This window comes from Coffea arabica, chromosome 2c, assembly GCF_036785885.1.
Source record: "Coffea arabica cultivar ET-39 chromosome 2c, Coffea Arabica ET-39 HiFi, whole genome shotgun sequence".
Classification (NCBI taxonomy): domain Eukaryota; kingdom Viridiplantae; phylum Streptophyta; class Magnoliopsida; order Gentianales; family Rubiaceae; genus Coffea; species Coffea arabica.
This window is the reverse complement of record NC_092312.1, coordinates 42708022-42729937: the sequence shown is the minus strand read 5'-3', so window position 1 is coordinate 42729937 and position 21916 is coordinate 42708022. Positions and strand designations below refer to the sequence as shown.

Sequence of the window (21916 nt, the reverse complement as noted above, 5' to 3'; positions counted from 1 at the left end):
GAATCTAGTAAAGGAAAAAAGAAAAAAAAGGGGGAAAAAAGTTTCTAGTATCCAATCACTTTCATTGCATGCCCCGTAACGGAAGGAAAACAAATAAATAAATAAATAAAGGGAAGAAAAAAGAAAAGGAAAAAGTGATCAGAGTCTTTTACAAAACAACAAAAACCCCATTAATTGCTTCATTCAGTAGACTCTACAGTACAGACTACAGTACAACACACTAAACAACTCTCCCTGAAAAACTTCTCAAATTGCTCTCAACACTTCTGCTCTTCCTCTCCTTCCTCTCTACATTGTTAGGGTAATCTTTTCCTCCATTTTGGACTATTTTTTCGTGATTTAATTTGGTAATTATTTCTGGGTTCTCTTCTCAAGCGGTCAATACTAGCCTGACGTTACAATTTAGACATGTGTACGCCTTTTTCGTGTGCATTTGTGTGTGTTTCTGTGTTTTTTTTTAATATTTTTTCCTGTTATTGTGTTGCATTTTTGGCTTGTTAGTCTAAATGGGTTGTTAGGGTTGTTTGGGGAGGAGAGGTGTTTTGTTTGTTCATCTGTTTTTTTTTTCCTTATTTTATTTTCCATGCAGTAATTTGTTCGGGGGGTTAGGGGGCTTTCAACAACTGTTTATGGGTTTTTCATTTTCATGTTAAAACTGGGGTTTTGGTGTTTGTTTTTTAATTTTGGCTGGGTTTTGGGATTTTGCTTGTAGGATTTGTTTACATTTCTTTGGCCAACATTGGGCTGTGTTTGGTTGGTTGGATACTGGAAAAAATTTAGAATTTCTGTTGATGCATTTCGTATTAGCATGCGGTTTTTGCTGGAAACTTAGGCCTGTGTTTTTAGAAGAGAGAACGTGCGGAAACTTAGTCCCGTGTTGTTCGTATTTCAAAGGCTTGTTTTAATTATTTTGTAATTGTATGTACTTCAGTCTCGGTCATTGCTACTCCTTCCTTATTTTCCCCTATGGAGATTTTTTTTAATTATTTTATTTTATTGTTATTTTTTTTTGAGAAAGATAAGGGGGCTTTTGACTGCTTTCTGTGTTGCTTGGGAGTTCCTGATTCTAATTGAATGGTGTGAAGACATACTTTGGCATTTGCTTTACCAAGGTAAATTGATCCTAACCTGTGTCCCCATTTTATTGCACAAATTTTTTTTGATGTTTGGTTATGTTTTTAATTTGACAAATAAATTGATATTCTTTGAGTGGAAAGAACAATTATGATGGATTTTCCTTCCCTGCCACCTTTAAATATGTTTTGCATAGTCTAATTATCTCTGTCGAACCATTTTTTGCATGTTCTGGTGTTGATCTTCACATGATTTTTCTTGTGCCATTGGTACGAGTCTCACTTGCTGTTTCTTTTGCTAATTTTTCTATATATTGATTATAGTTGATAAATTAATAGGTTTCTATGTAATGTTTAATCGGTGAAGGACTATCTACATGCATTTTGATTTTGAGCATTTTGAAGAAGGTATCTTTGACTGATAGGACTTTAGTCAACTTTCTCAGTGATCTTTTGTTTGGTTGCTCCACAGACAGTAGATATGGCCACTGAGAATACTGAATAGGAAAGAACTGAAGATTTTCATTACAAAATTCCCATTACTCTGAACAAGAAAAAATTGGAATTCTCCTTCTGTTGAGCCTAATCTTGTAATAGCCACTGTATGCTTTTTCTTAAATTTGGTGATTTTTCACAGACATGAGCCATATCAATGAGAGAAATGTTGAAACATTCCAGCAAATGAGCTGAATCTGTATAGATATGAAAGTCTTCCGCGATGGTTTTCTTTTATTTGGTTGTATTGCTGTAGATGGAATTGTAGATTTAAAACAAAATTATATTTGCCTTTTCAATTCTACTGGAATTGGAGGCTCTGAAAATCAGCAGTATGCCTTTCAAATAGTTTCCAGACTAAGTTTTTCTTTGTATGATGCTTTTCTGGGAAATTAGAAGTGGCTTTTTTTGGTGTTTGATGTTATCAAAAAATCGAGTAAAGCTGCAATGATGCAAATTTTGGATTTGTTCTGGTTTATTTGGCAGTTATACGCGTCAAATCATTGTTGAGGTTCATTGACCGATACATCATTTCTTCATTGTTCAAAATGTTTGTCTTTAGCAGGTGTTTATTTCGGTCTCTCATTTTCTCAGGTGTGCTTTAAAATAGATGGAAGAAAGCCCAACCTCGACTTCATTTGGTGGGAAAATAACCAGAATTTCATTTAGTTTAGCAACTCAGCAAGAAATTGTAAGTCATGAAGGCTGTGTTTTTTGTTTTGGATGGAATATTTTTCTCCATGTACTCCACTTGCTGAAAGAAGATTGCTACAATGAGTCTGCTTTCTTAAGTTTGTGACTATCCTGTTGAACTTGAACAGAGGATCTTGATGGCCAAATATGATTGTAGCATGTTGGACTAGATATCTTCCCCTATCTAACACTCCCCCCCACCCCCCTGGCACGTGTGCAGAGAAAAGAAGAATAATATTTCATTTCTTCATCTTTTTTGCTAGTGCAAATCATCTATCAGTGACTGTGCCATAACGCATGCTAGCCAGCTTTCAAATCCTTTTCTTGGGTTGCCACTTGAAGCTGGAAAATGTGAATCCTGTGGTGCTTCTGAGCCTGGGCAGTGTGAAGGCATGCACTATTTTACCTTCTGGGCTGTTAATTGTCATATTGTATAATTTTGAAAGACCCTCCATTTCTTATTCATTTTCAATTGTTTGCTTTCAGGTCATTTTGGCTACATTGAGCTACCAATTCCTATATATCATCCTGATCATGTTCGTGAGTTGAAGAGATTGTTGAGCTTGCTGTGCTTGAAGTGCTTGAAGATTAGAAACAGGAAGGTATCACATCATTGTTCAAATTTGAAGAACTATATTATTAATTGCTTTAAGGTCAACATAAAGCATTCATTTTGAAAGGAAGGACTTGCTTTATATAGTGTGGCATAACATCCATATGCACCTCCATGTCAAGAGATTGACTATTATATAATTCTAATACCTGTTAATAACACCCTAAGAATCTAGTTTCAATACTAAGTCCCCCAAAATTAGTACCTTCTCATTGTTGCATTGCATCCTAATGTCTGCTGTTTGTTTTAGTTTCCTTACTTCCTTTTGTTTCTCTTTTTAATGTCAGTAAAAAGAGTAAATGATGTTGCAACTTAATCACAGCTTAAGAGGCTTCTATGTTTTTCTTTTATTGGTATACTTATGCGATGAATATTTGCATCTGATTTGATGGGAGTTTCCTTTGATGTGTTTTATCTTACTTGGTTAGTACATACAGTTTCAGGTCAAGAATGTTGGTGTCCTGGAAAGGATGTTATCCTCATGTTGTGAGGTAAGCATCCATTGCTATTTTGCGATTTCCTTTTCTTTACCTCCTGCAAAAACAGTTATATCCATGCCCTGCTGTTAATACAGTTTGTCACATTTGTTTGTCTAGTTATCTCCATGTATCAATGTATTTTCTTTGAAGTTGGACTAACAGGAAGCTTTGTTGAATTGATAATCTCAATTAAGAAAAAGTAATTTGATTTGAAATTAGGATGAAACTGAATATTGAGAGGTCCATTGCTGACCCTTAGTGCAGTATATATTTGGTTATACCAGGAGCTTTTAGTTGTCCTTAATTGAAACTGACACCTTTAGATTTTTTTACTTCAAAAGATGTGTGTATTATTTGATATGTGTGATTTGTTCTCTTCTTTTCCGTCCTGTAGGAGGCTTCGCAAGTGGCAATAAATGAGGCTAGAAATCCAGATGGTGCATTATACCTGGAACTGAAAGTACCATCGAAAATAAGACTGCAAGGAAATGTTTGGAGTTTCTTGGAAAAGTATGGATATCGTTATGATAAGAACCCTCGACCATTGCTTGCTTCTGAGGTTTGGCTTCTGTAAAGCTTCATGTTTAGCTTGTCATTGTTATGCTGCCTTGCTTGTCCTGCCTTAATCTGTCAAATACAGGGTGTGCATAGTTGCACTATTTATTTGGAGTATGAGCAACTACTTATAAAGAGAGTTAATCTTCTATTTTGGTGATTCATTCTTTTATTAATCGATTCATTCCGTGCATATCTAGTTTTTAGTAATTACCGTCAACTATATCTTTTGTCTCCTATGCAAAAAATTTTTCGAATTTTACCAAACGCATGATTTTGATACTATGAGACTATAATCAGTCATTACCTATGCCAACTATAATGCTTCTTACATAAAGTATGGTTGCACTGCAGCATTTAGGAGGTCAAAGTTAGCTTGTTTGGACTTCATTGTGATTGTTTTCTTGGAAGAAAATAATTTCCTTGGACCTTTTCCCATATAAGGTTTAGAATTTATGTGCATAAAAATAGAGTAAGTCATGTACAAATGTGAATTATTTGGAGAGACAAGTGCATGATTGTGTTGTGGAATGCGTCACAAAAATGATGGTGACTGGATCAACATCTGGATGCATAGGACCATGCTTATCAGAAGCCCAAATATGGCCTTTCTGGTATCCATGGGTAGAGATGGAGAAATTGGACAGATGGAAACATTTGGCGCAACCACAGGGTTTTAATAGGGCAAATGATTCTATTTTTCCCTTGTATTTATGTTATCTGTGGCAGCTTGTCTACTAGCCGGAAGCCCGTTCATGAAGATCTATCCCTCGAATGACAGTTTTTCCACTGTGTTTGAGCTGAGTTGATCTTGTTTTGTGGACTCCCAGAACATGTTTTGGGTGTGTTGGAGAGATTTTTCAAAATAGGAGAATGAGAATAGCAACCTGAATTTGTTGATCTACTCTATGCTTCAGCAAATGCCTCAGAGTTAGGCCAAATTCAAAAACACCTTACATCTTATCTCGATATTTATAGTGTTGAAGATCTAAAGGCAGTTTTTCTGCTTTAGTTGGCCTAGAAATGGTAATTGATCATTTGAAACCAAATGTTTCAGTCGTAGTTACTGGTCAAGGATTTGTGCATCCCTTGCCTGTGTTGCGGAGGCTGCTAGTGCAGGCTGAGTCTATTGCAGAGGTTTAGGGAATTCATGAATTATTTTTTGGAAACTTTAGATATGATTGCTGTAAAAAGCGACAGCTGATGCACAGTATTCCTGGAAGAGCCTAAAAGGAATATATTGATAAAGCAATGAGAGGCATAAAGTGAAATGCAAGTTAACCAAGACATGCAAAAAGACTGAAATAAATTGAAAAACTGCCTTTCACTGTTAAAGTCTTAAGAAGTTTACTAGCCACATACAGGGAATTAGTATAACAACAAGTCATGGAGGTCAACTGGAGCAGGCTACATTGGTAGTTGATGCTGTTATGAGGCTGAGGCTGACCTGATGAACCATGTTATTTGCTTCCCAAATTATATGACAGAACCACCTTTTTAAATGCAAGTTAACCAAGACATGCAAAAAGACTGAAATAATTTGAAAAACTGCCTTTCGCTGATAAAGTCTCAAGAAGTTTACGAGCCACATACAGGGAAGTAGTATAACAATAAGTCATGGAGGTCAACTGGAGTAGGCTACATTGGTAGTTGATGCTGTATGCTGCAGAGGCTGACCTGATGAACAATGTTATTTGCATCCCAAATTTTATAATGGAGCCACCTTTTGAACTTAGAGGAGGATGTTTAACTTCTAGCACAATATGAAACCTAACTTACTTCGTCTTGACTTTCACCTCAATCCATATGATGCATAACAGTCCATGGAGGCCTTGGAGATTACCTTGATACTAAACAGATTTCTTTTACTTTTTGCCTGGTATAGATCTGTAGTTCATGCTTTGATTGCTCAACACAAATGTCTGTCAGTCTTTTCCCACATTTTGCCTTTATTCTTTTTGGTTTTCAATCTTCTTTGCTTTGTAGCCTAACTTTGTAACCAGTGAAACTCAGTTAGCCAAATGGTTTAAAGTTCTGATGGTATAGCAGTATCTGAGGCTTCAGAAAAGAAATGCTTGAACACCTTTGCATGTTGTATATTGTACCTTAGTAATAGCATCGTGCAATGTTGAACATGAAAATTTTACCATGCTTCTGCCTTATTTTTGCTAAGTTAAACTTTGTGTTCTTATTGTTGTCATTGTATTTATTTTTGCTTTTTTTGTCTTGAGCAAACTGTTCTGCTATTTTCTTATTTGCAACAAGGTTATGGCTATGCTTAGAAGATTATCTTCAGACACAAAAAAGAAGCTTTCAGCTAAAGGATACTTTCCACAAGATGGATACATTCTTCAGTACTTGCCCGTTCCTCCAAACTGTTTGTCTGTGCCTGACATTTCTGATGGAACTAACGTTATGTCTAAGGTTAGCAATTCATGTTTCATCACTATTTGAATATTCATTATTGATAATTTTGTGTTGAGTAAATGAATTAAGTTTGCTATTGCAGGATCATTCATTGTCTTTGCTGAAAAGAGCGCTGAAACAAATAGAGGTCATAAAAAATTCAAGGTCTGGGATGCCCAATTTTGAGTCTCATCAGATTGAAGCTAATGATTTACAGATTTCTGTTGCGCAATATTTTGAGTTCCGTGGCACTGGAAAGGTATAATTTAGCTTTTTGGGAATAAGAGTAGAAAGGGTATTGGGGCCGGGAAGGCTGTTTGGCAGTTCAATCTATTTTACTTGTTACGTGCACCATCTACTTTCCTTTTATCTGGACATGTTTTGGTTTATTTGAACAATATAGGTTTTTCGCTTTAGTGGGTATCTTTAGATGGGAACGTAAAACTTGGCAAGAAACTTTGATGTTGTTTTTTATTTTTTTCCAAAAATATTTTGTTTGTGATTTTGATGTGTTTTTAGCTGTTTGGCAATTTTTGTTCATATCTGGGTTCTTTATTCTATTTTAATTTATTGTTTGTTAGGCTTCTCGTGATGTTGACCCTCGTTTTGGAGTCAGCAAAGAGTCCAATACTTCATCTACTAAAGCATGGTTAGAGAAAATGAAAACCTTATTCATCAGGAAGGGTTCAGGGTTTTCATCCCGTAGTGTTATAACTGGGGACCCATATAAAGGGGTGAATGAAATTGGTTTACCATTCGAAATAGCTCAGAGAATCACCTTTGAAGAGAGAGTCAGTCAGCACAACATGAACTACCTACAGAAATTGGTTGATGAAAAGTTGTGCTTAACATATAGGGATGGGATGTCTACCTATTCCCTAAGAGAAGGTTCGAAGGGTCATACTTTTTTAAGACCAGGTCAAGTTGTACACAGAAGGATTATGGATGGGGATATGGTTTTCATAAATAGGCCACCAACAACCCACAAGCATTCCTTGCAAGCGCTGTCAGTATATATTCATGATGACCACACCGTGAAAATCAATCCCCTTATATGTGGTCCCCTTAGTGCTGATTTTGATGGTGACTGTATCCATCTATTTTATCCCCAGTCCCTTGCAGCAAGATCTGAGGTCTTAGAGTTATTTTCTGTTGAAAAACAGTTGCTTAGCTCTCACACTGGAAACTTCAACTTGCAGTTGGCAACTGATTCCTTGTTATCTCTGAAGTTAATGTTCAAAAAGTATTTCTTTGATAGAGTAGCTGCTGAGCAATTAGCAATGTTTGTTCCAGCTGCATTGCCTATGCCTGCTGTAGTCAAGTATCGTAGTTCTGGTCCTTTTTGGACAGTTTTGCAGTTGTTACAGACTGCATTACCTGCTTCCTTTGAGTGTAGTGGAGAAAGATACTTGACTTACAGTAGCGAATTGGTCAAACTTGATTTTAATAGGGATCTATTGCAGTCTACTTTTATTGATGTTATTACATCTATTTTCTTCTCAAAAGGTCCTAAGGAGGTGTTAAGATTCTTCAATTTTTTGACACCCTTGTTGATGGAAAATCTGTATTCCGAGGGGTTTAGTGTGTGTTTGGAGGATTTTTATATCCCAAAGGCTATTATTGAGGGTGTCCAGCAAAGTCTTCAAGATGTTTCACCCTTGCTATATCATATGCGCTCAACTCAAAGTGAATCAATAAAATTACAGCTTGAAAATTTCTTGCGTGGTGTAAAATCTCCTGTTTCAAATTTTGTTCTTAAATCATCTGCAATGGGGTATCTGATTGACTCTAAAAGTGAGTCAGCTCTGAATAAGGTAGTCCAGCAAATTGGATTTTTGGGGATACAGATATCAGACAAGGGGAAATTTTATTCCAGCACATTGGTAAATGACCTGGCACAGCTCTTTAAGAAAAAGTATCCTTCTAGTGGTCACTATCCTTCTGAAGAATACGGTCTAGTTCGGAGCTGTCTCTTTTATGGACTGGACCCATATCAAGAGATGGTTCATTCAATCTCTAGTAGGGAAGTTATTGTTCGTTCAACCAGAGGATTAACAGAACCAGGAACACTTTTCAAGAACCTTATGGCAATCCTTCGTGATGTCATCATTTGTTATGATGGCACGGTCAGAAATATGTGCAGCAATTCAATCATCCAGTTTGAGTATGGAATGAACCACGGGATTTCCTTCCAAAGTGAGTTTGGTGCTGGTGAACCTGTTGGAGTATTGGCTGCAACTGCCATGTCCAATCCTGCATACAAAGCAGTCTTAGATTCTTCTCCAAGTAGTAACTCTGCTTGGGAGATGATGAAGGTGATTTTTATTTCTCAAATGCCGTTTCCATGCTCATTGGCTTTGAATTTCAGCTTTGTTTGTTTCAGATTCCTTGACGATATACTTGTCTGCTTTTCTGTACTTAGGAGATATTGCTCTGTGGAGTCAACTTCAAAAATGAGGTTTCTGACCGCCGCGTGATACTTTATCTGAATGATTGTGGTTGTGGGAGAAAATATTGCAGAGAAAATGCTGCATATGTTGTCAAAAATCAGTTGAGGAAAGTCAGTCTCAAGGATGTTGCATTTGAACTCTTGATAGAGTAAGCCTCCATTATTGCCTTTTTTTTCCTTTGTCACCATTATTTATTTTCCCTGTGGGGACATTAAGTTGCCAGTGGAATATAATTTTGATTTTTTTAGCAATGAATCATTGATAGAATGCACAACTTTTCTATATACACACACACACACACACACATGCATCTCAAACCATGTGCTTTGAAGTTCATGAGTTAGGTGGTCTGTAGTTGATTTTTGGACACTAGTATCATTTCTTTTCTTGGCATCTCATCTGTGTATTTCAGTATTCTATAAAAGGAAAATGTGAGCATTATGTAGCGTATAATTAAGTTACACAGGCATCCTGGTCCTGACCACAAATTAATTGTGAATATTTTGATGGGAAAGGACAACCAGTTTCCTATTAAATGTAGCAAAAAAAAAAAAAACATCATATTGTCTTTTCTCCTCTGGCTCTCTCCAAACTGGTTTGTCCACCATCTTCTTCTTGTTTCTCCTCTTTCTACCCAATAGTACCCCCCATTCTTATCTTTTTATGGCTAATCTGACGTGTTTCCAATAAAAAGTCTTTCATTTCTTCTTCTTCTTCTTTTCTTTTGTGGCGAAATATAGATTTACAGCAAAAAAGAGGCAGAAAGACTAACTAACTGAAGATGTGGAAGAAGAGCTTCAATATAATATTTCAAGTGTAAAAAATCTTTGGTAGTTTGGAGGAAACAATGGGGGTAATTGCAACCAAGAATGAAAATAAAAAATTGCTTGAAGAAGCAGATATGGAAGGGGGAGGCAGTAGATGGGGGCAGGTGAGGGATGAAAGAAATGGGAAAAAGAGTAAAAGAGTGGGGGTTCTGGGAGTGGGAAATCTGAATCATGAGTATTTATCTCCCAGGAATGAGAGGGTGAGTTTTAGGAGAGTGGCCAGCTAGTGGTGGAGTTAGTGGGGTAGTGAGGGTGGGGTTATAGGGGAAGAGGGAAGGTGGGAGAGAGGTGGTGAAGGCACAGAGTCATTGAAATAGAGGTGGGATGGAGATTGGAGATGGGGCTTTTTTGTAAGTTTGGATTAACTAAAGGAGTTTTCCAGAAATTAGTAATATTAGTAATTTAGCGAGTAAATCAGTTGCCACAGACATCTGTACTGTCTATGACCTTACCGCTGCTCGGTGTATAGTGAATATCTTTTGGGAATTTTATTGGTTATGATTCTCAATCCTTGTCCAAACACATAGGTCAAGTATTATTTTAGTTAAGTTTGTCCATCAAACTTGTCTTGTCCTGCTGCATAGATAAAGTGAATCAGGACATGTTAGCTGTTCAAGATTTTAGGCTGCTAAATCTAGAAAACTGATTCTTTAGAGGTGATTTCAGGCTATTGATGTCATTTACTAGTTTCATAAATGTTTTCCTGATTGGGCTAAAGTAGTTTACTTCTTTGAAAGGCTGAATAGGGGCTGGTGCTTCCTTTTCTATATTTTGAAGCCAATTGAACTGTAGGCATAAGTTGTTTGTGTATGCAGTTTGTTGCACTTACATTATCACCTCTTTTATGTTGATTTCATTAGTAAAAGATTGTTTCCATAAATTCTGTACCATTGACTTTTATTGCACTGTTTCCAAATGGTAGTATCCTGGATACGTTCTTGGTAATTTTTTTTTTTTTTGGTTGAAAAAGCAGCATTAGTCTCCGAGGAGTTTATGGAAATTTTTCATGTGTTAGTTTTCATTGACGCCATCTTTTGTTATTTACAGGTATAGACAACAATATTCAGTGTATGAGAGCTCTGAAACTGATACTGGCCTTGTAGGTCATATTCATCTCAATGAGGTCTGTGTATCTCTTTTGAGGATGTTTCAACTTTTGTTTTCTTTAGGTTTTGGGTTATTTTGTTTGTGCTTCTGTTCTTTGCTGATTGTAGTGATCTAATGCCCTGATAGGCAATGATGAAAAGTTCAAATATTACCATGAATGAGATTCTATCTAAATGTGAAGAAAGAATCATTTCCTACCAGAAGAGGAAAAAAGTTGGTTTTAAGTTCAAGGGAGTTCTTTTAGGAGTCAGGTTAGTCTATACATTGGGCATGGTACTGCAGTTAGTCAATTTCTCAATATTGTGATTGCTTTCTATCTGAATTTTGTGTCCGGATTCTTCTGCTTACACTTTCCAGGTTTCTCCTACCTTGCCTGACTTGTTTATCTAATAACATTTGATGTCATGGCAGTACACTTTTAGAACTTGGAAAGGAAAGATTCTCTACGTGTAATAACATGTCTTACTTGTTTGCAGTGATGATTGTTCTTTTCGGCAGTCTTCTGCAAGAAAGTTGGCAGAGACTCCATGCTTGAAGTTTATCTCTCGAGATGCAAGTGACTATCAATTAGAGCAAAGATCTCATGTTCTTGCTGAAACAATTTGCCCAGCTTTGTTAGAAACTGTAATTAAAGGTAGTTATTATTACTTTTTCAGATCCTTACGATGCAATTCGTCTGTTTGGTTAGTTCCAACTTTGGTTAAATTAGTCATTCTTGAGAAGATGTTTGAAACTTGACTTGTGTCTAGAAAGTTGAATCACATCAATATGGTGGACTCCGGGATTCCCTAAACTTACTGAAATGTTGGAGCAGAGGCATAAAATGTGATAAGGGGTTGGAAAAAGGGGGAGGAGCCCAAAAACTATGCACACCAAGCATTTATAAGTTGTGTTAAGACTCACCCCTTGTGCAGCCTGAATCCTGGAGGAGAAAATGAAGCCAATAAGTCTCCTACTGCTAACCTGCAAAAATTCTGCAAGACCTGATTCTTTGGCTTGGTTTACATTTAATTTTGGATTTTGGTTTATTTTGAGCTTGCATCATTATTGTGATGGAAAGCCTATCACTGTGGTACCAATATGAAAATAGGTCAGATTGCTTTTGGTGCTTGATGAATAGATTGCTTCATGCAGAAAAATAGCCATATTAAATTGTCTGCTGGCTCAAAGCTTATAGGCATCTTATTTTGTTTCAGCGAATACCGGCCAATTTTATGTGCCTTGAAGGTGTGATAATGCTGATTGATTCAGTATTCCTGAGGGTTTTTATTGTTTCGTATTTACCAGGATTTGGCTTCATAGCCAAATGAAAAAGAGATGAGGCAGGAGCGTCAAGAGTGGATTCTGTATGTTTAACTCACCCACGTTAAGATCCTGAGTAAAAAAATTTGAAATTTTGCTTGCTGCAACAGCATAGTCATGTTAGGCAATTATTTTGGCTACAATGCCTGTCTTTAACTTCTGTACTTTTTGATAGACATCAGTATCAATAATGCTTGTATAGTAAAAATTAGAGAAAAAGAGTGAGAATGTTCTGCTCTTTGAGGCATTTTTTCGAGTCAGTATAAGCAATGTAAACTTTGAGATCAAAGAATGTCCCCATTCTCAATCCTTGGTGGTAAGAATTGGGTGATATGCAGCACAAAAGGGAAAGCGGCTTACATCTAGTAAGGACTGGCTATTTATTTAATTCCATGAGGATGAATAACTGGTTATTTGATGATGTTTCTATTGACCCTCATGAGTATTGTTTGGTATTTTACTTGCTGATTTTCGCTGTAGTACTCATAAGTTTTCTTGCATTTGAGTCCTGAAACCAAACATCTCTCATTTCTGAGGTTAATTGGTACGACTGTATGTTGGATTGCTTGTTTCTGTTGAAATAGGCAGGTTGATAGATAATCACTGGCCTATGATTTACTGTCTTGCTCTTGCTAATAGAGTAATGACTCTGGATCTGTAAGCATCTCATCATTTTGAACAGTCGGGAGGGTGTTGAATAGACAATTCTTTCTGGTGTCTTGTTGGATGGCTTGTTTCTGTTGAAATAGGTAGGTTGATAGAAAATCACTGGCCTATGATTTACTGTCTTGCTCTTGGTAATAGAGTAATGACTCTGGATCTGCAAGCATCTTATCATGTTGAACAGTCAGGAGGGTGTTGAATAGACAATTCTTTCTGGTGTCTCGCAAGAAGGCATAGCAATTTCTTTTACCGTTTGTGTTTTTCAGAAAACAAGTGCAAAGAAAAGGTATTGTGTTGGACCTGGGAGTTTGTACATTCTTGCTCAGGGATTTGAAGCCTTGGTAGAGGATCTTTTGTTTAGGACCCAGACTGGCTAGTTTACTGGCTATCTCCACTGTAGTTGAGGAACTGTTAAGCTTCAGATAACTGCTAATTTGATATGCTGGTAGTCTTTGGCTTAGATACAGTAATTTGAAATTGAAGACGTTTGAATGGAGGAATAATTAATGGTTGTCCCCCAGTTTCTTTTTTTTTTTCTTTTTTCGAGAAACAGACTTTGAGATGTAGAGAACGTTCTGAAATTAGGAAAGTAGCGGAGGAGGATAAGAGAATAGTGAACTTAGGGCCACACATGAGAATGATACACAGAATCAAGGGAGGAATATTAGATTGTTGTGCTTACACTGATCTGCAGGAACACAGTTTGTTATGTAGAGAGTTCTGAAATTCAGCGAAGAAAGGGAGAGAACTTAAGGTCTGCACACAAGCGCCACAGAGAATGAACTACATTTCTTAAAATATCTCTATACTTCTGAGTAGATCTCAGGCATAGCACTTGGACATTAAAAAGTACTTGATATATACATGTAAAATGTTGGGGGGCAAATATCTGACAGCATCTTGCTGTCTGAAGTGCAGTATTATAGCTAGCTCTGGTCTATTATAAGACCTTGAAATTCAATTTTATTACAGAACCTAACTAGTGAATCTTTTGGACAAGCTACTATATTGGCTTAAAATCTACTCGAGTACATGAAGTATACCTAATTATGAAGTCATAGATCAGCTCCATATAGGAATTTCCAACTGGCCGCATTTGTTTTAGAATTCAGCTTCCCCCTTCTCTTGTTAAATGTTAGAAATCTTGTGCTTTCTACTGCTTCAGATCTTCTGCAGCCTCCCAAGTACCAATATTTTCTTCTTTTTATGTTTGTTGTGCACATTTCTGTTATTTTAGTGTTAGACTGCATGATCTGTGTCTCTATTTTGTTGCCAACTTTGAAAATAAATTTAAATGTGATACAGGGTATCCCCATACAAGGGTTGCAGGTACTGTTCAGATCTTGTTTGACCCCAGATATGCTCATATATTGCAGGTGATCCAAGGGTTTCAACTGTTAATATAATCTGGATTAGCCCTGATACATCAACTTGGATTAGTAGCCAATGCAAGAGCCAAAGGGGTGAACTGGCTTTGGATGTTGTTCTTGAGAAGGATGCGGTGAAGCAGACTGGTGATGCTTGGAGGGTTGTGATGGATGCCTGTCTTCCTGTCACCCAGTTGATAGATACAAACCGCTCTATTCCATATGCCATCAAGCAAGTCCAAGAATTGCTTGGAATTTCTTGTGCATTTGAGCAAGCTGTTCGGGTACTATGAGGATTCCGTCATTTTAATCTATTTTGTGAACTCTTATGAAATATTATATAAATGGATGTGAAACATGCCTCTTTGTTTAAAAGTAATGCTGGAAAACTTGAACACGTGACAACTAATGGTGCAGTGGATTTACTTGTGTGATTGTGTTTGAGTACGAGGAAAAAGAACTATTAATGTCTTGTAATGTTAAAATTGGTACTTCTTGTTTTCAAATTAAATGTAAGCTCTTATACATCGTGAAGAGTCTTCTGATTTCATTCATGATTGTTTTTTTGTTGGGTATATTCCCATTGTGAGATTGAGCTTGTGCTTGTAGGATATTAGAATTGAAGGAATCTCCATTTCTTCGATGGAGCTTCGGTGTTTCAACCTCACATGTTTTTTATCTGCATACTATTGTCAAAAAGTGTCATACTTCTACATGTGTATGCTTCCAGAATTTGATCAGCATAAGATCTGCTTCATGAACTAAATTTGGATTGTAAGACTTTTGAAAGGAATTAAAAAAAAAAAAGAGGTTTTGCATGAATATCCACCTGATTGATTGACGTATGTTGCAGTCCTAACTCATCCAAATGCTGAAATAGACAAATAAGAGAGCTTGTTTTGACATTTTTATGGGCTGAAGACATACTGGCTTTTTAATGTTTATTTGCATGTATGTAACGGCTAGTTGTATGCCATGATCTTGCACATTTTCCATGGTAATCGACTTAAATCAATTTGAGATGGATGAGACGCTTCAATCACTCTTACTGTGATTTATTTGCTTCATTCTGTTGTTGATGCATTACCTTCTTGCTTTAAGAAATCAAATATGTGAAGGTATAGTCAACTACTAAAGTTCTATAGCTTAGGGTACTAACCTTTTGGTTAGCGTTTTATTCTTTTTGGTATTTCTAAACCTTTTGGTTTATTTACAGCGCCTATCAACATCAGTAATGCTGGTTACAAAAGGTGTTCTCAAGGACCATCTTGTGTTACTGGCTAACAGTATGACATGTGCTGGTAACTTAATTGGCTTCAATATTGGAGGTATAAAAGCTTTGTCACGATCGCTAGATGTGCAAGTGCCTTTTACAGAAGCAACATTATCTGTAAGAACTTACCTTTTATGCAGACGATTTTTCTTTTCTATACTTTTATCCTTCTTTGTTTCATTTAAAACTTTTCCAGGCTCCAAGGAAGTGTTTTGAGAGAGCTGCTGAAAAGTGCCATGTTGACTCTTTGTCAAGTGTCGTAGGGTCTTGCTCCTGGGGTAAACATGTAGCTGTTGGTACAGGATCACCATTCGATATTCTTTTGGACACGAAAAAGGTTTGTCAACTGCTAATTTTTCCTGTTCTATGAAGTGTTTTAAAAGGTTCTTTAACTGTGTTTTCAATGAGTAATATTTCTAAAAGTTAGGTACCAGTAGGCTAAAATATTGATGTTTCTCTCTTCCTTTTGGTTAGTCAAAACGAAAGGGAAATCTTGTTTAAAATATATTGAACACCAACAGTGTTTTTATTATCTGCTTGAGATGCTAATTGCTGTCTATGCGTTCACCTATGAGTACATAGGTTGAACTCAACCAACCAGCTGGTATCGATGTGTATGATTTCCTTCAGTTGGTCAGAGGCAGCTCTGGCGGAGATGAAACAAACACCACTTGTCTTGGAGCAGAAATTGAGAATCTGGACTTGGAAGATGAAGCTATGACTTTTGACTTGTCTCCTGTTCGCGACTCTGATCAGCCAACTTTTGAAGATAGACATGAGCTTGAAAACAATTTAGCAAATCCAAGGTCCAAGGAGAGCATCCAGAGAGAATTGGGTTGGGAGAGGGATTCACCTCAAACTGCTGAACTAGGTGGTGGTTGGGAAAAGGCAAGCAAAGCCCAAAATACCAGTGCCAACGTGCTAGTGTCAGATTCTGCTTGGGCTAGTTGGGGTGGTGGTACAGTAGGCAAGGAGGACAACTTCTCCACGATGGCAAAAGAAGATTCACGCAGCTTTACTGACTGGAATTCTACACAACCTGGTAGTTTGAAGCAGTCAGGATCATCATCTGCGTGGGGGGAAATGGTTGATAATGAAAGGGATTCACCCCGTAGCAGCTGGGAGCAGGCAGCTGATAAATCTGGAAATGTTTGGACCGGCAAAAAAGTCTCAGATTCGGCTTGGTCCAGTTGGGGTAGTAGTTCAGTCGATAAGGAGGCCAGGTTCTCTAACGGCGTCCAAAAAAATTCTCCGAAGTATGGTGAGTGGGGTGCGAAGGAACCTCGAAGTACTGGCAAGCAATCAGAATCTTCGCCTGCCTGGAAGAAAATTGATTCTCTGGGGAATTTACCTTTAACTGCCAAAGCCAGTGGAGGTTGGGATCAGAAATTTGACAAGGACCAAAGGCATGCGGCCCAAACAACAGCACTGGATCCTGGTTGGTCCAGTTGGAATAATTGTGAACCAGTTGAAAGAGATAGCTTTTCTAAGAGGGTTCAAGAAAGATCTTCCAGTGATGGTGAATGGGGCAAAAAATCTCAAGATACTGCCAAGCAGTCGGGATCTTCATTTGGTTGGGGGAAGAAGTTTGAGGCTGGGAGTAATTCACCTTTAACTACAAACGGGAGTGCTTCATGTGGTAGTGGAGGTTGGGAGCTGGCACTTGACAAAGCCCAAAGGCTTGTTTCCCAAGCAACAGTTAGTGATCCTACTTGGTCCAGTTGGGGATCTGGTGAAACAAACAAGGAAGAGATAATATTAAACAGTGGGCAAGGAGATACTTCCAATGATCATAAATGGGGTGCAAAGGAATCTGAAAGCACAGGGAAGCTGTTAGGATTTTCATCTGGTTGGGGGACAAAGGTGTCTTCTAATGAGAATAAGACAGATGAAAACAAGGACCCAGTTACAGTCACTACAGAAAATTATAGTGATTGGTCCAAGATGAACACTGATGCAGTTCAAGGTGAACGTAGCTTGCCTACAAATTCTGAAGAAGGTTCTTGGAGATCTGGTGGAGCAGTTGGAATTGACACTGATGGAGAGAGGAACAAATCTACTGGCACACACGCGTGGGAGAATAAGAAAGATGCACATTCTCAGAGGGGTCCACGGAAATGGTTTAAAGGGAATGGAAATGTAAGTTCTCGAGGTTGGGGTTCACCCAGTAACGGAGATTGGAGAAACCAAAGAAATCGTCCTGCTAAGGCTGTTGACAATGTTGGTGCAAGTGGAACTTTCACATTAACAAAGCAGCGGCTGGATTCTTTCACAGCAGAGGAACAGGACATTCTTTCGGATTTCGAACAGATGATGCAGAACATCAGGCGAATAATCCATCAGACTGGGTAAGCTGCTATGATTTTTGGACAAAATAATCAGTTGAGGATTTTATATACTGTTACTTTCTGGAAACTAAAAAATTATGAATGAAAAATGATGCCCAATTAAGGAGATGAGTTGTTACTGAGGTTGACCATTATACACTGGAAAATTCTGTAATCAGTTTTCTAATATTTGACATACAAAAAGTAGCTTTAAGAGTGGTGTATGAATTTCCAGGATTAAGAAAGGTTGTTTTTGTATAAAGGTAAGTGCTCAAAAAGTGTGCAACATTTTGTTCATGTATGCCTATGTGCTATACATCCTTTATTTAGTTTTATTCAAGTTCCATGATTTGCAAACTACATTCCCCTATCTTGCAAATAAGTAATCTAAAAAAGTTTTAATTTCTATGCTAATTTCTAGTTTTATTGCTTGATTGTGAAAACGTTTGACATATTGCTGTAACCCTAAAATTTTGGTTGAAGGTACAATGATGGTGATCCTCTATCTGCTGATGATCAGTCATATGTTGTAGATAATGTCCTCAATTATCATCCAGAGAAAGTATTGAAGATTGGTGCTGGAATCAAATATATAATGGTATGCCCTAAGATCCTGAATCAGTTGCATAACATAGATCATTGTGGGATCATTTATCATGTATTACGTGCTTTAAACATAAGAGTCAACTTATTTTTTGGAGTGTTCTGTGCCATTTCTTTTGACTTTTTTAAGGGTGTAATTTGTGGTTCTTTAGCTTTTCTCTAACCTGAAGCTTATAGTAATAAGCTGTCTATAGGCTAATTGGGCTGGTTCTTTTGTAAGCTTCTAATCTTAAAAGTTTCAGTGGATATGCAAACATGATTTTTGGTGGACCATTTCCAACTAAGGCATTTATTGGATTTATGTTTTGCCTTATTTATCTTTGTTAATTTATTTATCCTATCTATGATACTTGAAGTTAAGTGTAGCCCGGGCTGTCAGTTGTCATCCTTGAGTTCTTTCTTGAGCATGCAGGACAGATTTAAGCTAAAGAGAGAATACAAAAAGTTGCGAGTCTTCAAAAATAGTGAAGTTGATTACGGTCCTCCTGGGAGCCTAGTTCCAGGAAACGATGGATGCTGTAGACAAAATGTGGAGTCTCAAATAATAAGTCAGAAATAAATACATTGAGGATGATGAATACATGATATATTAATAACTGTCCATCACCTATGACTCTTGTTTCCCTGGCGAAGAAAAACAATTTAGTTTTAACTAAAGTTAAGGTCGACAATACTAGCTCTGTTACACAACTAATGAACTGGATTTTCACAATGATCTCTAAGCTATTTCAATGCCATAATTCATTGTTACCCGAGAATAGGGGACTTCCATATCTTTGTGCTTTTAGGATATTGTTTTGGATATCACAGGCTTTACCATGCTAAATACTTATTAAGCAAGTTTCACATATTCTGGTGTTATCATTTTGACAAGGGAAAATGGTTCAGGTTGAAAATTTTCAAGAGTAGGACAAACTCATACTGTAGTAATTTGGCACTGGCACAGTATATTATTGACTTATAATTAAAATAATGATGATAGAGAGTCCAAGGACGGGGAAATAGCAAAGAAGAGAAATGGTACCACCTGCAAACTTTATAGGAAATCAGATCTTTTTAGGTCATTTTATTTGTTTCCCTTTGTATATCAGTAGAATTTTGGTTTCTTCTGTATAAAAGATGAATAATGATGCTGCGGTAGATGAACTTTGCATGCAAACTTTGAACACTGAATACAGAACTTCTTCATGACCAAAAATGGTCAATTGTAAGATCACACATTGGGTTTACAAGGAACTGCACCTGGTAACAAGATCTAACCCTTAAAAATTTGGCTTAAAACAACTCAATTGCTAGGATCTGAAAAAATAGATTTCTTTAGATTGTAGAAAAGCGCTCACCTTCAGAAAAGGTTTTCAGAAGGCATACAACATGAAGTATGCATGGTTTTTCTTGGCCTAAAGCCAATCTGGGCATAGAATTGGACCTTGGATCTGTCCAATGGTCCCTTGGGTTTTGGCCATATATAGTGGAATGAGCCACTATTCTTATACTTACCTTGAAGGGACAGGCTGCGGGGAACTTCAGATGCTTCTCTGTATCTCTTGAACATTTTGGGATATTACAAATTGGAGCTCCACCTACTTTTGAATAACATCTGGCCCCTTGTGACAAGTATGAAAATATTCAAGCTCTTGCTCTGAGTCCTCCTTAAGAAGCTTTGATTGGTAGGCAATAAAGTTCACGACCATGGTTCGCCATCGCAGGTCGCGGTCGCGGTCGCGTCGTGGTCTTGGTTGTTCCACATTTATCACGGCATATCGATTGAATATCGGGTGATACGCATATTATAGCATATGCAAGTTTTCAAAAATTTTGAAAAAATTACTAAAATTAGAAAATACGAAAAAAGACAATTTTAAAAAATATCTAAGTCGACTCCAAGTGACTCGGATATATCGGTCGATATCCTGCATCATGGATTCGAATCGGGCTAATATCAGCCGAGTTAGACCGAGTGATTCGGGGATCCGTATCGTACGGTCCCCTCCGTTCCGGTTATGACTCGGTCGATACGTATTGGTATCGGCCGATATTGCGAACCATGTTCATGACAGACCTTATAAAACTACTTGATGAGTTTTGAGGTTCTAGTTATATGAATGTTTTGTTGCATTGGAACATTTTCTATGTATCATTTTTCCTTGGAAAAACTGTGATGCTAAATTGTTACTATCATCTCTCTCTCTCTCTCTCTCTCCATAACGATTTTACCATAGAGGTTGAATATCAAGGGACATTGATGTTTATTTTTGTTTGGATACTATAGGTGAATACAAGGATGTTGTTCTTATCACCTATTTCATCAACTGATATTTCATCAAGTTATTCGATGAATTATAGTCGTTTGTGACCTGCAATTGCTGCATGTATCTGCATGCGATTTTCTTATTTATTCTCGTGCTATCATTGGAAATCCATCACTAGCCAAATGTTTTGGCAGTCTTAGGTTTGCACTGGTGCTAACCTCTGAATTTTTAACAGGTTTCTAAGCACGCAAGCTTTCAGGAGAGTAGGTGTTTTTATGTTGTCTCTACTGATGACCACAAGCAAGATTTTTCATATCGTAAAAGCCTGGAGAACTTTGCCAGGAAAAAGTATCCTGACAAGGCTGATGCTTTCCTGGCAAAGTATTTCAGCAGAAAGCCTCCCCGTCCTGGTTGGAGCAGAGACCATGCTTCTACTCCAGATGAAGCTGGAAGTCGGCAAGAACAGTAGTTCCTTTTTCCAGCTAACATCCTCCTAGTGACAGGAAGTTTGCTGCTCATTTTCCTCTAGAGCAGTCATTAATTAGTGTTTATCTTTGCTATTCCATCGAATCTGATATCCAACCTAGGAAAACTTTTGCTTCTTTATTGGCACTTCAGTTGTACAGTTGTACAGGCATCTAACTTAAATCAGGACTTGTGGTTGCTGGAAAGTCACTGTATCCACAGGGAAGTCTAGCTGTACATCCTTCTGCTGGGCAAAAGCCATTATCGGTTAATTAAAATCCTATCTTCTTCAGAATCATATTTTATGTATCAATATCGTTTGCAATTTGCATTTGCTTTTTACAGTGGATTGTTGATTTAATTTTGCTGGGCTTGATGGCATTTATGTAGAGTATGGCTGAGAGGACAAGATTTTCATCATGCTTTTTGGATAAAGGGTTTGACAGTACGGAAAACAGAACCTCTTTGCTTTGCTCAGTTGTTCTGGTCTCGTTTATTACCGTCTCGGTTAGCCTCAACTAAACAAAATCGTGGATTGGCTTGCGTCAAATTTTCTCTAATAAGGGTGCGTTTGATTCTAGAGAATTAGAATTGGAATTCTATGAATTGGAATTTCAAGTCATTCCAATTCTTGCGTTTGGAAAATGCATAGAATTGATACAGAATTTATTTGGAATTTCAAATTCTTTGTTTGCATGAGAGAAGAATTCATTAGGAATTAGAATTGTTTTCATGAAAAAACATTTGCTTACATATAATTTTTCTTTTTTTCATTTTTCTATATAATAATTTCTTTTTTCTTACATTTAGCTAATTTTTACTAAAGATTTAAAAGAAAAAACCAATTTATGCCTTTGATAATTTATTTTTTCCCACTCTCATATTAATTTCTTTGGTGAACATTTCCTTTAACATGTTTTGATCCATTATCCCTTTTTTTGTGAAGAAATATATCCCCATCTCAAATGT

General features: G+C 37.2%; 1 protein-coding gene across 1 annotated transcript; it reads left to right on the top strand.

Moving 5' to 3' along the window:
- The first annotated feature begins 160 nt into the window (after positions 1 to 160).
- Positions 161 to 21245, top strand: LOC113723442 (DNA-directed RNA polymerase V subunit 1). Its single transcript, XM_072075951.1, has 20 exons — positions 161 to 301; positions 1019 to 1112; positions 2163 to 2259; positions 2525 to 2651; positions 2748 to 2863; positions 3312 to 3365; positions 3748 to 3912; positions 6174 to 6332; positions 6418 to 6573; positions 6896 to 8629; positions 8737 to 8912; positions 10639 to 10714; positions 10825 to 10949; positions 11175 to 11332; positions 14040 to 14314; positions 15247 to 15420; positions 15500 to 15640; positions 15886 to 17651; positions 18114 to 18228; positions 20718 to 21245. The coding sequence occupies exons 3-20, from the start codon at positions 2179 to 2181 to the stop codon at positions 20949 to 20951; spliced, it is 5832 nt and encodes a 1943-aa protein (XP_071932052.1). The 5' UTR covers positions 161 to 301; positions 1019 to 1112; positions 2163 to 2178; the 3' UTR covers positions 20952 to 21245.
- Positions 21246 to 21916: the final 671 nt, after the last annotated feature.

Coding starts and splice junctions, on each gene's coding strand:
- LOC113723442 (XM_072075951.1), top strand. CDS start 2,179: ATGGAAGAAAGCCCAACCTCGACTTCATTTGGTGGGAAAATAACCAGA. Junction 14,315..15,246: donor CATTTGAGCAAGCTGTTCGG/GTACTATGAGGA, acceptor GTTTATTTACAG/CGCCTATCAACATCAGTAAT. Junction 17,652..18,113: donor CGAATAATCCATCAGACTGG/GTAAGCTGCTAT, acceptor TTTTGGTTGAAG/GTACAATGATGGTGATCCTC.